The following is an 18,858-nucleotide window of genomic DNA, read 5'->3' on the forward strand; positions in this document are numbered from 1 at the left end:
TCAAGGACCCATATAATTGAAAATCACAATTTCCCATCCTCTACACACTAATTTTTTTTTTTTGACTGACTGTGTAAATATTAAAGCAGCATTATGAAGAATTGTTATATCTTGCTCCTGGGCTCCCCCTTACGGTCAGGAAGTGTACTTTGCACTTTGAGCCACCACTGATTTGAGCTTCTGGAGTGAAAGAAACATGTGAACTGAGGCTGAGGAATATTGCAGGATTGAACACTAGTATAAATATGGGTTATATGGTTTACGCAGCGCTGCAAAGTTCTCGCAAGCGTTGGCCAGCATGCAGAGCCTGGAGTAGCCATGATGGAGGCTCGGTTCTTTCTACTGCAGGTCAGTGGAGCATCATGGTGATTTTAAAGCTGCTGTTTTAGGGTTAAAAATGTTACATACTGCTGCTTTAAAGGACCAGAATGTACCGTTTGCCTCAATTCCAGGCAACCAGCACACCCAACATGGCCTGAATAAACACCAAGGGTGCGTCCCAATTGTGTGCTATGCACTATACTATGAGGTATAAACTGTATGCTAATCTTAATAGTGCAGGTTGGTACACTAAATATTAGCACATGTTTTTTGTACTAACAGGAAGTGATTAAGTGTTGCCGTGCCAACATACAGCACTGCAAGTTTACCAGACGCTGTTGGCGCTGCACGTGCATCATTATTTGACCTTTTTTTTTATATATATATATATATATATGAAATATTCCAGATATGAGTAGCATCTCTTTCTGGTTGGCATTGCGTAGTGGGATAATGGGGTCCATCGTAATCGCACTCAAAAACTGACCGGTTGTCAATGTGTCTTGGCTATTCGGGTATACTCAACTTTTTTTTAGCTTTACTACATACTTACAAACTAGCACCCCCGTTCTCACAGTTCTTCACTATACTCACTGTTTGCAGCACAATTTTATTCCCAATTGATCAATTTCCATTTCTCACCCACTAGCTAGGCCCCACCCAACACAGTGGAGGGCGAGGGCCAGCAGCTCCTTCCTCCATGCTTTAGCATCACATAAAACTAGCCAACCCCTTTATTCTACACTGCTGCTGAAGCAGAGCTCAACACACCTGGAGGAGAACACTAACCATCAGTTCAGCTAACAAACAGCTGCACTGGCTGGCATCACACTGAGTGAAGGGGGGGAGAGAGGGAGATAGGCCAGTTATCTGTAGGATGGTTGAGGAAACGCCCTTGAGCAAGGAGGCCGATGATTAGATGGCCTGTTTACTTTTATGGGATGAAAGCAGGAATCGGTCACTTCAATTGAACTATGTAAAAAATGTAGAATATGGGCTTTTTAAAGTGTGTGTGTGTGTGTGTGTGTGTGTGTGTGTGTGTGTGTGTGTGTGTGTGTGTGTGTGTGTGTGTGTGTGTGTGTGTGTCCGTCAGTCATACAGTCACTTTTATCTCCCGCCATGCTACTCCCTTCCCTCCACCTTTTATCCTCTGACCGTAATCCTTTTGATGATCATAAAAAATGCATCTGAAGTGTTTTTAACTGTTCAAACCTGATGTTGCCTTTTTTAATATCTGTCTCTCGCTCCCTCTCTCTTTCTCTCGCCCTCACTCGCGCACTCTCGCGCTCTTTCTCACTTTCAGTCAACAGCATATCTCAGCGGCAGAGCCTGCTCTTCTGACCGGCGCAGCGGAAGAGGAGGCAGAAGATGAGTGAAAGAAGCAGTAAAAGAGGAGGAGGAGGATGAACGGAGAGACGTTTTGTGTGCCGACAATGATGAGGATGAAGATGATGATGATGAAGGGATCCCTGTTTTTCATTTTTCTTTTTTTCTTTTTTTTTTTTTGAGTCATTACTGTCATGTGGATTGTGTCTTTAGAAAAAGGGGGGGGCACTAGATGTTTACATGGGAAGATTGAGGATCATTGTTTGTTTGTTTGTTTGTTTGTATTTGTTATGTTTGTGTCAAATGATTATGCACTCCCTTTGCCTGTACATGTAAGAGTCCTACTCTCTCCCCACTGCGCTGTGTCCGTTGTAACACTATATAAATGCGGCGAGCACACGTGCGGTCGCTTGCTGACCTGCCGCTTGCTCTGAGCGTGGTTTTGCTGGCGGGGTCTAGCTTTAGGGGTCTCATTTAACCACAAGTGAGTTATTTTTGCAATAGAGCTTTCGCTCCTTCCCATGAAAATCAACTTCTTATAATAATCAGAATCATCCCTGGATTCAGGACGAATGTAGAACAGGTTTGAAGCCAAGTGAATGAAGGCACGAGAGCCTTCGTCTTAGTCTTCCTCTCCAGCCCGCCCCCTCGTCCTCCTCCCTCTCTCTCTCTCTCTCTCAACCCGTCCATCCCTCATGATCGCTCTGCTTCACCCGCTCTGATCTCAGTGTTGCACAACACGGCTCAAACCAACACAACAGTTAACTAAAAAAAAGAATTTCACCAAAGATTTTTCCCTCCTTACTGAAATCACTTGAGCTTCCACTTCCCGAGGCGTCCCTTTATCTGAGCCCCTGAGCTCAGCTCTCCTGCAGAGACATTCATGCCGTCCGATTTTTCCAAGCAGTATTATGATACTATATGAGCTGTATGTCTTGTAGTTTCACTCTCAGAACGTGGCTAATTGTAGATCTGAGGGTTCCAGGTAGCGCTAGCAGGATATGATGGGGTGCTGTTTCACCTGTTTTACCTGTAGGGGGTGCACACGGGGTGCAGCGTTGAGGCTTAACCTCCAGTGTGTTTTATAGTGAGTGCGGTATGAGTGTGTGTGATTTGTTAAGCCTGTTGGTTGGTGCCTAGCTCAGGATATGAAACCCACTCGTTTGTGTAGGCTTGTGCCTGGTGACGGATAACCAAGTAACAAGTTACCGTGGTAACGGCTCTCACATGGCCGTGAAATCTCATTTGTTTATTTATTTCATGCAAACCAGCTCTGGAAGTCTCTGGAATGGGGGGGTTGGGGGGGGGGTGCTGCTGTCATGTCCCAGTTCTCATACAGCTGGACTTCAGGCAACATAGTCTCAGACACAAAGGCTATATGTAGGCTGTGTCCTATCCACATACCATGCACACTTAAGTATGGATAGGAAGTAAGTTATGGAAGTGTGTGATTTGGGACACAGCTATAGTCTATGCTCAGATGCCCTGTCCACATGTATGTGAGTGTACAGGCACTAAGCTGACCACAGCTGTTGAGATTTTGTTCATTGTGGCCTGTAACGGCCAATAAGGAAGCACACTCTTGTCCAGCTGATCAGTAATCAGGAACAGCTGCCTCCGCTGGACACTTTTAGCTCAGCTCTCGTACAACTGGACTTCAAAAGAAAAGTCTCCAGGCTGTCAGACCGTAGATATAGGTTGCGTTCCAAAACATTTACCACCACACTAAGTAGTGTATGTACAGTCGTAGTTCACCACTACTAGAAGTGCACTCAATAGTGTAAGATGTAAAGTATAGAAGTGGTTGATTTGGGACACAGCCATAGTCTCAGCTTAGAAGCTCCGCCCACATATAAACAGAGAGTCTGATCTCTGTTGTGCACTGGGCTGGAAATTTGTTAGTTGCGTTCTAATGCCCCATCAGGAAACGCAGGCTGTGTCCCAATTGCGCACCACACACTACTAATATTATAAGGTACCACACTCAAAAAAAGTATGTATTGTGGATGTTTGAGTGTACTTTGACACTTTGATCTATACTACATACTCAAAAACGGGTTAAATGCTTAAATGCGTCGTATCGCTACCGTGTGCTGAGCTGACCACGGCTATTGGGACTTTGTACGTTGCGTTTAACTGGACCGTGGGGCAAATTCAGAGCAACTTTCATAATAGCCTCCCCCAAAGCGGACGCCTATGATTGGTTGATTTGTATGTTAGTCAAATTGGGGTCTTTCTGTCAGAGTGGGTGGGTACTGACCTCATTAATAAGGGATATAGGTAGATGGCCTTGGACAGAATGGTCACAGATGAAGCTGGACCACTTGGGCCTTCAACAATACCTCCCTCCCCGGCCCCAGTTCAACCATTTACTGTGATTAATTTCCCCACAGAGTAGGGAGGATTCTGTCACCACCACAGGCCTACATGTGTGTGTAGAAATCTGCTGGGCTTAGATTATACAGATCAGCTTAGAGTTTGTTGGCTTGTATCAGCAGCCTGCTGCAGCCCCCTTCTGCTGTACGGAGTGACCGACTGGTCAGTCGATCATATGACCTCGATAAAAACTGACCCGCATTTTTTTTAACCAAATAATTTGTAATTTGACTTTTGCTTTAAATTAACTCTTTGATTCAACAAAGCACTCAAACCCATCACATACTGTGATTGGCCAAGATGCTCACAGTGCACTGTGATTGGTTATTGTCAGGGCTGTTTGCAAATTACAGCTTTCTGCAATATCTGTATTGGAAAAAGGCCAATGTTGCAATAACTGCTAACAAAGTATTGCACATTTTGTGCAGCCCAAGTTTTACACAAACACACACACATTGTACATGCCCCATCTGTTGCTGTCCCAATACACACCAAATCCAATGCAAATCACCCATCAAACCCCCCCGCATCCAGAATGCAGTGCATTACAGGCATTGCAGGCATTTCAGGAGTGTACCTGTGGGTGGAGCCTATCAGATTTGGTTGCTACTCTGCTAGCTTCCATTCACTGTTAGCTGTGTTAGCATTTTTGTTCAATTTTCCCTTTACAGGCTAAATCCACCAATGTTCAAGCATTTCTGCACAGTTGTAAACGGTCATTCAGAGTGAGTTCGGTGTGAAAAGCTTTCCGTCAGACGAGCTGACCAACTTCGGGGGTTTTGTCTATAGAGCGATTGCAGCAGGTTGCGGTATAATGTGTAGCTCCGCCCAGCCCCATATGTTTCAATGACTGAATGGCCTGTTTTCCATCTCCAGTGTCTCCAAATCAGTTTTTAACCTTGACTCTGCCCTATCGTAAGAAGGCGGGGCTACACTTGGGAACAAACTGATAGACAGCCTTGGCTGGAACAGACCGGTTGTCTGTAGGGCCTACATGGTGCCCTCTCTGTTCATTACATGGAGGAGCTGAGCTGTAGAGGAACTTACATGAGCTGTTGGACTGTCCACTTACCGACAAACTGGGAGGAAATCCGCTCTGCTTCTGCGCTGGAAGCTCAGTGAAGGCGGTCTGAGACATGTAGGTCTACCAAATGAGGGGGCGAGTCTGACTCTGCCTCTGGACTCGCGAATCGGACAAGAAATGGCGGGCAGTTTTGGCCTCATTTCTGTAGAGCGGAAGGGACTAGAACCACAGCGTCCATGTTTCCTACAGTCATTGATCCAAACCCACCTGTAACCTCACACAGGTCTTCTGACTTTTACATATAATGTTTATAATGATAAAATAGTGGTAAATCTGAAAAAATACATTAACCTTTGGGACTGTTTGGTCTTGGAGCGTCTTGCATGTAAGGAAATGTGTTGTAGCTCACAAGCTAATCTCACATATCTCACAACGATGGCAAAGAATTGTCTCAGGTGTCCGGCAGTGTATTCATAACCAGTGAGGTTAACCAGTTAAGTTCTATAAGGGAGATTTCAGAGGCATTAACCTTTTCAGGTGTCTGGTTCAATTCACCACCACTGTTAACAGTACTAACTCTGTGTGTTTTTTATATAATAGAGCATTTCTCACACAAACACTCTGAATGCCTTTGCTTACAGTGGGAATTTTGAAGGTTTGGTGGAATTCCCCTTCAGGACATGATGTCTGCTTACACCTATATTATAATTTTTTTTTAATAGTTAGACTTTTAATAGGTCTCCAGGCTTTGGTTTGTTGAACATGTACCCCCTCCTCTTGCCCCTCAGAGATTATTTATCTGGTTGTGACTAAGTGTGAGAGTGTGTGTGTGTATGAGAGATAGCAATAGACTCATTGAGGGTGATGTTAACGTGCATGGGAGTGTCTAATGAAGTGGAAGACTGAGGTACATCATAAAAAGCCTTAGACTGTTGTTATGTTCACAGATCAGAGCGGTGGACAGTGCAATGAGGGGAACCTTCAGCTGTTGACATGTCATTTTCAAAGAATATAAAATGAGTTTTTCTGTTTTTTGATCATAATTGGGATCATAATTATTATCAATGTTGTAGTGTTCTCATTTTTTAACGAGGAAAGTCTGGTTAGGCCGATAGCAGACCTATGTGGTGTAGAGACGTGGTGTTGGTGGGTTCTTGGTGTTGGTGGGCCATGAAAGTGGCTCTTCCAGTGTAAAAGCTTCCGTCTGCAGTTGGTGGCTCAGTGGAAGGGCTAGAAGCGGCTTTGTAATGCTGATGAGAATTCCACCTTTCGCCAGAGTTTTGCAATAACTGTTAAACTGCGCAATAACCGTAGGATACCAGAACCTTCCCCAAGATCGAGCCCTGTGGATTTCTGTGTTTGTGGTAAAACGGCGAGATTTAGAGTCAGTTTTTTCAGTTGTGTGGTTAAATAAGGCTTATAAGGCTGTGTGTAATTTCTAAGGCCGGTTGTCATTGCCTTCCTGTGGAGCCCAATATGTGAGGTCTTTGAATAGAAGTGTTGCTGAAATCCGTTTTCCTACACGGAGGCGCGTTCTGAGCCAGTAATAACAGACCGTGGTACAGCTGTCAGGGTGGGGTTTATGCTTTTACTGTTTAAAGCCTTTTTGGAAGGGGCGTTTTATTTGCGAGAGGATCAGTATTATCAGTATTATCATTATTATGATTAATATTCATTCATTTTTAGTTTTTTTTTTTTTCTTTCAGTACGGTTTAAAGAGCCATGGGTTGGTCCCTCTAAATCTGGAGCTGTTTAGAATCACTTCTTTTACTTTCTCCCGTGTGTGTGAGTGTGTAAGACTGGGTAACTGAGGTGCTGATGTGTCCACTGATGTATACATGTGTACCTGAAAATGCCATAGAAACATAAGCAAAGCAATAGTCTCTGTAAATGCCCGTCATGCTCCTTTATAGATTTGTAAGGCCGCTCTCCAGCGGTCAGCCTGTGTCTCCTGATTTAACTGCATTCAGAAATGGATTCTGGTCATTTAATGCAGCTGTGGACAGTCGCCATGCCTAGATATATCACCCACCACTCCCAGTCCTATTCCCAGTCCCATTTCCATTCCCCCGTGATGCCCTATTCCCAGTTCTATTCTCAGTCATATTCTCAATCCTAGACTTATTCCCAACCCATAGTCCCACCCCTAGTCCCATTCTCATCCCTAAACCCCTAGCCCTACTCCCATTCCCAGTCCCATTCTCATCCCTAAACCCCTAGTCCCACCCCTAGTCCCATTCTCATCCCTAAACCCCTAGCCCTACTCCCATTCCCAGTCCCATTCTCATCCCTAACCCCTAGTCCCACCCCTAGTCCCATTCTCATCCCTAAACCCCTAGTCCCACCCCTAGTCCCATTCTCATCCCTAAACCCCTAGTCCTGCTCCCATTCCCAGTCCCATTCTCATTACCATCCCATAGTCCCACCCCTAGTCCCATTCCCATTCTCATCCCTAAACCCATAGTCCCACCCCTAGTCTCATTCCCAGTCCCATTGTCATTACCAACCCCTAGTCCGACCCCTAGTTCCATTCCCAGCCCCATTCTCATCCCTAAACCCCTAGTCCCACCCCTAGTTCCATTCCCAACCCCATTCTCATCCCTAAACCCCTAGTCCCACCCTAGTCCCATTCTCAGTACCATTCCCATTCCCCACCCCTTAGGCCCAACCCTGGTTTGATTCTCAGTCACATTTTCAACCACTAATCCCACCTAGGTCCCAATCCCAGCTCCCTATCCCGGTTCCCGAATGGAATCCCCTTTTTGCTTTATTTAACATCAGGTTTGTGTTCTGGCTATCGCAATAGTCCATCCTTCCACCAAAGTGAAGCGTGTGTGTGTGTGTGTGTGTGTGTGTGTGTGTGTGTGAGTGTGTGTTTGGGTTGGAGCTTTGTGAAAAGGATACACCTGTATTGCTGTTCATCCCAGCGTTCACCTTCTGAAGGACTGTATGATGCAGAAACATGGCTGACTGTTATCTCCACACACCATCCTGACCACAGAACACTTTTTGGAGGACCCTTTTCTTCGGGACGCCCACTCGGATCGGCATGGACCCCCACAGGCTTGGCCGGGGCCTGTTTTAGAGGCAGTTGTGCAGGAGGAACAAAAATGTGAATTGTGTTTTTAGGCAATACAGTCATTGGCCCTCAACTCGATGTTTGTTCTTTTGTTCATTTTCCTCCATCATTTCTTGATGCCTCCACTTTTCAGAGATCAGGATCTCCTAGCTGACTGTACAGATTCTCATCTCCAGTCTCCACCTGTTAGACAGATGTAAAGAACTTGTACAGGATGAACTCGTGCTCCTTCTGCTCATTCAGAAAGGCACGGATTTCATGAGCAGTCAGGCTTATTAAAGATCAACTGAGCTTCCTTCCACTCACACGGTTTACATTCAGCTTGCATTTGCTCAGATTAAAGGGATACTCCCATGATTTATCAGCCTCATCTTTATCTGCAGCAGCTGTAGATTATGGTCTGTTACTACAGACGATATCTTCACACGGTTCCCTGAACTTAGACCCCATTGACTCAAAACACACAGTACCCAGAAAAAAAACGACCATTGATACAATTTGTTTGGCAAAACACATACACAATATGGTCAAAAGTATTGGGACACCTGCTTATTGTTCATTGTTTCTTCTGAAATCAAGGGTATTAAAAAGAGCTGATTCTGCTTTTGTTGGGGGAAGAAGGCTTTCAAATACATTTTGGAGGAGCATTGCTGTGAGGATTTGATTGCATTCAGTGACAACAACAGCATTAGTGAGGTCAGGATGTTGGATGATGATGATCACCACCCCACCTTATCATCCCTAACTCCACAACTCATCCCAGAAGTATTTGATGGAGCACCACCACCACCATCATTCCGTAGATAACACAGTTCTTCCACTGCTCCACAGCTCAATGCTGGGGGGCTTTATACCCCTCTCTCTAGCCCATGCCTGGCATTAGGCAGCATGGTGCCAATAAGTTCATGGTGTTTATCTGCTCCAGAGAGTCCTATTCTATTGGCAGTACTTCTCCTCTACAGGGACTAGACAAGCTGTGTTTGAGTGCATTTGCACATGTGTATCAGCAATGGGTGCAACTTGAAGTAGCTGAATGCATTCATTAGAAGGGGTGTCCACAAACATTTGGACATATAGTGTAAGTGTGTTCTCAGTCAGTGGGTCAGTTCTGGTCTGCACTGAGGTGATTATGTGGTTATTGATATATTACAGATGCTGCAGATGTCAATAAAACATCTGTTGTACTCTAAGGTTCTAAAAAGACCCACTTTGGGTTCCATAAAGAAGGTTCTTTAAATTCTTGAAAGGTTACTCATCCCAGCCAACATGCTCATGTGGGGCTCACATGGGTGGAACATGGGTCTAGGTGGGCTCCGAGTGGGTTTGTACATGTGTTGTAACTGGGAACCAGTTGGGCTTCCTAAATGGGCCATACTGTTGCAGCCCACCATAATCTCACATGGGTCCCCACTAGGCCCCATATACAGTGTACAACCCAGATGGGGCCCATGTTTAACCCCTCCTGATCCCATCACTGACCCTGGCGGGCGTTCATATGTGTGGCCAACGTGGAACCCGAGGACAAAACCTTCTGGTTTCCAGTTGGGCCACCCATACGACCCTGGGATTCTTCTTTATGGACCCAAAGGTGCTTCTTCTATGGCATCACTCAAAGAACCTCGTGAGCTTCTTTATATTTGAGAGTGTTTATGGATCTGTACCTGTCAGGGTGTTCATTTGTATACTGTTATTAGACTCTAATCTACCCGTTAAGCACATATGGGAAGGTGCAGTGGGATCAAATGGTGGAAAACTGCAAGCTGTGAAACATGAGGAAGCGTATTTGCTGTTATTACAATGTTATTAATACATGGAACAAATACCTGCCAGATTCACGCTGAAACGTTTCTCAGAAAAAGCTCCTTTTAAGCGTTTCTTATATAACCTGTTTTAAACACCCAGCATTTCACTCTCCGTCCTCCTTTTTAAAGTCCAAATACTTTTGGTTTGTTTTTTATCGTCCTCTAAACGACGTCCACTGCTTTGAGAATCGTCTCCTGTGTTCGTTGATATAAAACGATTAGAGCTCCTTCCTGAGATGACTGCAATATTAATATTTGCGCCTCAGTGTGTTTTTTCGTGCAGCAGCTTGGTTTGTTGACTGCCTTTAGCTTTTATTATCGGTCAATACCAAAGTGATATGAAACCTTGCATGGGTCCTTCTGAAATCTTCCAGGATAACCAAAATGCTGATACTTTACTTTGCTTTGGTGTTTTTATTCGAATAAGCCAGTTTCACTACAGAACACAGACTCGGCTGTTATTAAGAGAGAAACACATATTTATAATCCAGAAATGTTCAAGAGATATCTTCAGTAAATGTTGTACAATTCTGTTTATTCACTGTATTTAAAAGAGGTCTATATAGAGTTCAATAAAGAGATGTTCCTTTCTGAGGATTATTATTATACGGCCTCCTGTTTGTTTGTTTGTTTGTTTGTTTGTTTGTTTGCAACTAGCAAAGACTAGTTTTACTATTCAGGGAATTCATACAGTCACAGAATAGTACAATGAAATCCTTCCCTTTGTAAAGGGTTCTCTGAGGGAAGCCAACGAAGAACCCGGTTTGGTTCCAAATATATATATATGTGTGTGTGTGTGTGTGTATGTATATATATATATATATATATATATGTGTGTGTGTGTGTATGTATGTGTGTATGTGTGTATATATATATGTGTATGTGTGTATATATATATATGTGTGTGTGAATATATGTATATATGTATGTGTGTGTGTATATATATATATATATGTGTGTATATATATATGTGTATGTGTATATATATATATGTGTGTGTATATATACACACATATATATACACACACATATGTATATACACACATATATATATATACACACATATATATATATATACACACATACATACATATATACATATATACACACACATATATATATATATATATATATACATACACACACACACACACACACACACACATATATATATATATATATATATATATATAAACAAGACAACCATATTGACCTTTCCTGATCCCATCTGGGCAGTGAACACACACAGTGGACGGTGAGCACACGTGCCCAGAGCAGTGGGCAGCCATTGCTGCAGCACCCAGAGAGGGTCGCTCACATGGGTCTCAGCTATGCCCTATATGGAATGTACAACCCAGATGGGGCCAAAGTTTAACCCCTTGCATAAGGGCCCAGTGGCAGCAGCTTGCCGAGCCTGGGTATCGAACCCACAACCCTGTCATCAATCGCCCGGAGCTCTAACCACTGAGCACCACTGTTTCTGATGAGCTCTGTTCTAATTGGCTGCCCTGTATTGTACCTCATTCAAAAAGTAGCACACCAGTAGTCTGGGCTGAAAGACTCCTTATAACGTCAGTGAGAGTGGGCGGGGCTAAGCTGCTATAGGCTGAATGTATAGGTGGATGCATGTAAGTGTGAATATTTTTTTTATTAAAGCTAAATTTTTCATCGGTGGAGTGTTTAGACACTGAGGTGTGAACAGTACCTTTTAAAACGTTAAGAAAGTGAGAAACGTTAAGAAAGTGAGGAAAATAAGTAAATAAATAAGATTAGATCAGCTTTATTTATTTCGGTTTAATTTAATTAATTTAATTTAATTTTTAATGAGATGATTATTTCTATCGTTCTCAAATTTTCTTTCTTTTCAGTTTATTCGATTTCGCTAGTTGACCCCGCTCTGTTATCGATTGTGTGGCCTGGTGAAGTCAGCGCAGTGGCGGTTGTCTGGGATCGATGTGTTAAGTCTGGTCGGGTAAAGATGGCGGCGGTGGTCTCGTCTACACGTGAGTTGTTTAGAGAGGGGGTGAGCGCTGTGTTACACACCTGGCCGGTCTTACAGGTACGGACTTTCCACACAGCGACACACAGCTTTATCTGCTCTAACTGCTCTGACTGACCTTCCCTCGGACAGCGGGGGAGAGGAGGGTATGTCCGTTACTGCGGGGTTAGCTGAGTGCTAGCTGCGTTAGCGCTCCCTCGCGGTGGGATGGTTTGGGTGAACCGGGGCTGAAGGTCTGCCCTCAGGACCCCGAGGAGGCGGGATTGGCTCATTATTGCCTTTTACAACCTGTTCCACTGTACAACTGCTTCCACTGCTGCACCATTTAAGGTGGAGTGGACAATCCCAGCAAGCTGCAGCTTCACCAGAACACACACACACACCTACACACACACACCCCTACACACACACACACACCCCTACACACACACACACACCCCTACACACACACACACACACACCTACATACACACACACACCCCTACACACACACACACACACCCCTACACACACACACACCCCTACACACACACACACCCCTACACACACACACCCCTACACACACACACACACACACACACCCCTACATACACACACACACCTACATACACACACACACACCTACATACACACACACACCCCTACATACACACACACACACCTACACACACACACACACCTACACACACACACACCCCTACACACACACACACCCCTACACACACACACACCTACATACACACACACACCTACACACACACACACACCCCTACACACACACACACACCCCTACACACACACACACACCCCTACACACACACACACACCTACATACACACACACACCCCTACATACACACACACACCCCTACATACACACACACACACCTACACACACACACACACCCCTACACACACACACACCCCTACACACACACACACACCTACACACACACACACACCTACACACACACACACACACACACCTACACACACACACACACCCCTACACACACACACCTACACACACACACACCTACACACACACACACACACCTACATACACACACACACCTACACACACACACACACATCAGCCTAATGAGACACAGACCTGCCGTGTGTTCCTCTGTTCCTCTGGAGGATTGTATTCTAGGCTTCCTTAAAGGCAGGACTTTTTATTCTTCACTGATCTCTGTTTTAAGAGTTTTGCATTTTTCATGTGTTTTAGGACCATTTTCTGACCCCTTAAAGTCTCATTTCTGACATTTAGGCATATGATACACATTTGAGTCCTTCAACATCAATAAGATCGTTAATTAAGGAAAAGTACATTAAATAATGTATAAATAATACAATACAATTTCTAAGCATTATTCTAAAGGCATCTTGGAGGATAAGGGGTTAAACAGTTACACAGCATGGTGCCAATATGTTCACATTGTTTATCTGCTCCAGAGAGTCCTATTCTATTGGCAGTACTTCTCTACAGGGACTAGACAAGCTGTGCATGTATGCGCATTTACACATCTGTGTCAGGAATGGGTGCAGCCTTATGGATGAGTGCATTTATTTGGACATATTTCACCATCATCATCATCTCTGCATATAAGAGTCAGAAGGCCTGTAGTGTTTTTTTGCTTCAGTTTGAGCAATTTGAGCTGTAATCAATATTTCCTAGATATCAAATATGAATAAAAAGAAAGAAATAAATGCATGTGTGCAGCATGTTATTTCAATTTAATCTGTAAATAAATGAGAAGGTTAGAAGATTGAAAACACTCCACTTTGGGGCAGTGGTGGCTCAGCGGTTAGAGCGCCGGGATATCGATAACAGGGTTGTGGGTTCGATTCCCGGGCTCGGCAAGCTGCCACTGTTGGGCCCTTGAGCAAGGCCCTTTACCCTCTCTGCTCCCCGGGCGCTGGAGTTGGCTGCCCACCGCTCTGGGTGTGTGTGTGTACTCACTGCCCCTAACACGTGTGAGTGTGTGTTCACTACCAGATGGGTTAAATGCGGAGGACACATTTCGCTGTACAGTCCACACTGTACAGTGACGAATACGTGACGAATACGTAAGAAAGAGCATTTTCGGACAATAATTTGATGGGTTGGGCTTTAAAGGGTTAAATGTGGTAAACCTTTGGTATTAAAATCAGCAAGAACATTTATGAGTAATAAGATCGGCTCGAACCCAGATCTCTGTAAAGCTGCTGTGTGACAGCATTTGTTGTAAAAAAACAAACAAACAAACAGATAAATAAATAATATATAATAATATGCTATATAAATTAATGGATGAATTGAGTTATATTTTATTGACCAACAAGGGCCAGTGATCAGTTGATCATCTGCGTCCTAGAGTTTGACCAGGAATCCAGTCATTCCTGGGGTTTGAACCTGTTTAGCTTTAAGCAGCTGGCCTCTGGATGAGCTTCATCTCAAATGCTTGTTGTTCTAGATAGCGGTGGATAATGGCTTTGGTGGGGTGTACAGTCAGCAGAAGGCGGAGTGGATGGTTGACGCAGTTCAGCAGTACTTTCATGACAACAGTAAGACCTTTTCCCTCTCCTTACACTCTGACTTTCCTCTGCAGAACGTTTTGTGAGGTTTGCATGTTTTAGGAGTAAGACTGCAGGTGGAGGCGCAGGGATCACTAGTTCTGTGCAGGTGGAGGCGCAGGGATCACTGATCCTAGTGCTGATCTAGTTCTGGCATGACCAGAATAGTAGCTGTTTTGGCTGAGCGGTCTGATGCGCTACCACTATGGTCATGAGTTCGAATCCAGAGCCAGAGCTTTGCCATCAGCGGCCAGAGTCAGAGAGAGCACAATTAGTGCTAACATGCTGTCTCCGGGTGGGTAGATGGCGCTCTTTCTCTCTCTTCTCATCACTCTTAAGTGATGTTGACCGTCACAGGCGTCTGAGCTGGGGACCCGATGCTTTCCTCTGACTGGCTTCACGTGTATCAGAGGAGAGGTTTTTAATTGCTAGTCTTGTGGGGGGGGGGTGATTCACAAATGGGTGGGTTAATTGGCAGAACCAGATTGGGAGAAAAATAAAAATTTGACAATTGAATTAATAGAGAAATGTAGCTGTTAAGATAAATGAAGGTTTGTAGCTGAATATATTTATATATGTATAAATACATTTTGAATTATTATTATTATTGTATTTGCTGCTTGGGCTGGGCGATTGTATCACAATATTTAAAGATATTATCACGCTACGCAATATTTATCAGGATAGACGTGATTGCAGATAAACTACATCAGTAGCAATGGATTTTTAAAAACTAGCATCTTAACACTCCCATATTTAGTAAAGTGATATTAACTTAAATGTGCTGCACTTTATTCAGTCCACTGTTTATAAAGAAACCTGCAGCTGATCAGTGTTATTTATATGCTTAAAAAGCATAACTGTGTATCACGATGAGAAAATGTATCACGATACGATAAAATAGCGCCATATTGCCCAGCTCTACTTGCTGCTGCAGTTGCTGGACCGAGCCCCAGTTTGCTGCAGTGTTTGACCATACATTTTTTTTGCGTTTTGATTGGCAGGTGACCTCGAACAAGATGAAGTGGAGGACTTCCTGTCTGATCTGATGAACAACGAGTTTGACACTATGGTGGATGACGGCAGTTTGCCGCAGGTTTGATGTTTCTTACACGTGGAAGTGAATCAGTAACCAGTGATGCTTTTGAAATAGGGCTGGGCAATATGCCGATATTTTATCTTATTGTGATAAATGTTATTATTGTGATGGACGGTATTTTTTAAGCAAATGCAGGATATTTTGTATATTGTTGTTGCTTAATAAACACTGATCAACTGCCGGGTTCATTACCAACAGTTTAATTAGACTGGAGCAGATGTGCTCAGTACGGGAGAGTGTCTGAATAGTAGTTTTTAAGAATGAGGCGATCACATGTATCGTGATAAATATTGTATATCATAAATATTTCTTTTAATATCGTGATCTTGTACTTTTTTACCTCATCGCCCAGCCCCAATTTAGAATAATGTACACTAATGATTAATTCCACTTTCATCCTCTATTGTTTGAGATCTATACATTGTCGCTGTCCTGCAAAAAAAAAACCTGCATCTTCATTTTTGCTGGTTTTTACTTTAATAAAATGTAAATCTGGCAGTTGTTCTTTACATTGTGGCAAAATTAGATCAATAGCAGTGCTCCAGAATGACTTGCAGAGTGTCTCGAGTCCTCACACTCCTTAAATCTCTGAGTCTTTGTGTCTTAGGTGGCGCAGAAGGTGTGTGAGATGTTCCAGCAGTGTCAGCAGGGGAAACTGGCTGAGGTCAGGGAGCACATCAACCAGCTGGAAAAGAAAAGGGCTGCTGGGAGAGCGAAGGTCACACCTGTGAAATCACCTACAGAGGAGGAGGATGATAGCGAAGATGACGAAGAGGTGTGTCCTTATCTTTTTTATTATTATTAAATCAGAGCAGGTTATGTAACTGAATAAGTAATTAAATAACAGCTCAAGGCTACTTTGCCAGCTTCTCCAAGTTGATCTGTCAGGAGATTTCCAAAAGTATACACCCCTTCTGTTAAAGGGCAGCCCTAGCTGACCCAGTAATTTGGTTGCACACACACCTTGTATAATTTCCATAGGAAACGAGCATTGCCAATAGAGTGGGATGCTCTCGAACAACCACAAATGAGTCATAGGCCACCATGTCCTATGCCCTAATATCAGATAGAACATTGGGCTGTGGAGCAGTGGGTCTGCCTTCTCTGGAGTGATAGAGCTCCATCCAGTACCTTTGGGATGGGTTGGATTGGCCTCACTAATGCTCATGTGTAGCTCAGTGCAATCAAATCCTCACAGCAATGTTCCACAATTCAGTGTAAAGCCTTTCCAGAAGAGTAGAGGCTGTTTGTACAGTATATGGTAGACAAACTTTCAGTTAATACCTTCCATTTCAGAAACGAATGTTGGCTGAAAGTATGTCCACAAACTTTTGGACATACTTTATATTGGTCCTCATGACGGTCATTTTTATTATTATTATTATTTTTATATATATATATATATATTAATTTTAATTGTTGATAGTGGGTTTGTTTGTAGAGAAATGTACCAACTTATATGCAGAGATGATGATGATGGTGAAATATGTCCAAATAAATGCACTCATCCATAAGGCTGCACCCATTCCTGACACAGATGTGTAAATGCGCATACATGCACAGCTTGTCTAGTCCCTGTAGAGAAGTACTGCCAATAGAATAGGACTCTCTGGAGCAGATAAACAATGTGAACATATTGGCACCATGCTGCCTAATGCCAGGCGTGGGCCAAAGGTGTAGAAAGCACCCCAGCATTAAGCTGTGGAGCAGTGGAAGAGCTGTGCTCTCTGGAATGATGATGGTGGTGGTGCTCCATCCAGTACTTTTGGGAAGAGTTGGGGTATTGATGATCTAAAATGCTCCAAAATCTTGTAACAAGCCTTCCCTGGATAAACAGGATAGGCTCTTTGATTTTCCCCTTGATTTCAGAAGAAACAGTGAATGTGCAGGTGTCCAAATACTTTTGTGCATATGGTATATGCTTTATGCCGAAAGCCAATGATGTTACATTTACTTGGAATTTCTCATTTATTATTATTATTATTATAATTTTTATTTTACAAATTGGTTTAGTTGTACTCTCTCTGTCTCTGTTCAGTCGATGGAGTGTGATGAGGCAGGAGCAGGAGCGTCGGTCAGCGCTGCAGTGGCAAATAGGCAGCAGCCTCCCTCAGCTCCAGCTAATGAGGAAGAGGACGATGGCTGGACTGTGGTGCGCAAGAAAAAGTGACCAAAGCTACAGACTAATGGTCTAAGGAGCGCCGGTAACCCTGAGCTTCTGCCTCTTTCTGCTCAGTGCCACACATGAACCTTCACCTTGCAGCGAGTTGCTCTGCCTGAATGGACTAACAGCAATAGCCCTTTCCCTCCAGTGCTGGAGCGCCACAGCGGGGCGTTCCTTTACCCACACTTTAAAGAGCTCTGACAGGCTGCGCTGTGTGATCTACCAGCGTTACAGAAGTCAGTAAAGCTGCTACAGCCAGGCCTCTGCTCTCCAGACACATTAGACGTTATTATGGGATGTGTGTTGTAGTATATTGTGGACATTTATTTAACAGATGGTAACTGGTAAGCTGCAGCAGATGGACCATCAAAATCTGGTCCATGGACTGGTCCCTTTTTTTGTGTGTGTATAGATTGCCCCCTTGTGGCCAAAGCAAGGTTCTGCAGGACTTATCTGTTCGTACCCTGACAGGAACTGCAGTGAACTGTGGATTATGCTGGCCTTCATGAACTCGGGCTATAGTACACTTACAAAAAATTAATATGCAGGTAAACGTGAAGTACATGCCTACATCTTTTACTTTGTTCTGCAGTCATGCAAAAACCTTGTATCTCCAAAATGGAACCTTTGAGGAGGACAGACAGACAGACCTTCCTAACGTTTAATGGAATCATTTTGGAGCACTTCTATTGGCCCATCATTAATTTCTGACTTCTTTTTTTCGTTGTTGCCTAATACAGTATGTATGTTTATAGACTATATAGGAAGGTAGGTTATTAGGACATCTATAAACTTGGAGATAAAAGGTTTTTGCATAACTGGGATGTAAGTGTATAACTACGTAGTTACACATTAACACATTACATGCCATATATATGTATCTACTAGTGATGTATTCACTAGTACAGATGCACTACAGTGGTACAGCTTCTGTATATGCATGTATATCAGCTTCAGTGTCAACTAGGGTAGTTATACACTGCATCTCAGCAGTTATACATATGTAATAAACCTCTACATTACACATGTATAAGCACCAAAGAGAGTATGCTGTTATACTTACTGAGATCCACTGATGTAATTACACACACACACACACCAGTCAGCCCA

General features: G+C 43.5%; 2 protein-coding genes across 4 annotated transcripts in view; both read left to right on the forward strand.

The window, feature by feature from the left end:
* cdk16 (cyclin dependent kinase 16) overlaps window positions 1-2,934 on the forward strand; it is a 50,065-nt gene extending 47,131 nt beyond the window's left edge. For all 3 annotated transcript variants that reach the window (XM_072681380.1, XM_072681382.1, XM_072681381.1), the window contains one exon: window positions 1,625-2,934. In XM_072681380.1, coding sequence (XP_072537481.1) covers window positions 1,625-1,662 — 38 coding nt within the window. In that variant the 3' untranslated portion in view covers window positions 1,663-2,934. The remainder of the gene's footprint in view (window positions 1-1,624) is intronic.
* An 8,970-nt stretch (window positions 2,935-11,904) lies between these two features.
* tsr2 (TSR2 ribosome maturation factor) lies at window positions 11,905-18,789 on the forward strand. The gene is made up of 5 exons (XM_072681385.1): window positions 11,905-11,987; window positions 14,386-14,476; window positions 15,490-15,581; window positions 16,192-16,359; window positions 17,623-18,789. Exons 1-5 carry the CDS (start codon window positions 11,907-11,909, stop codon window positions 17,752-17,754), a joined length of 564 nt encoding a protein of 187 aa, XP_072537486.1. The 5' UTR covers window positions 11,905-11,906; the 3' UTR covers window positions 17,755-18,789.
* Window positions 18,790-18,858: the final 69 nt, after the last annotated feature.

This window comes from Salminus brasiliensis, chromosome 6 (assembly GCF_030463535.1).
Source record: "Salminus brasiliensis chromosome 6, fSalBra1.hap2, whole genome shotgun sequence".
Taxonomy (NCBI): Eukaryota; Metazoa; Chordata; class Actinopteri; order Characiformes; family Bryconidae; genus Salminus; species Salminus brasiliensis.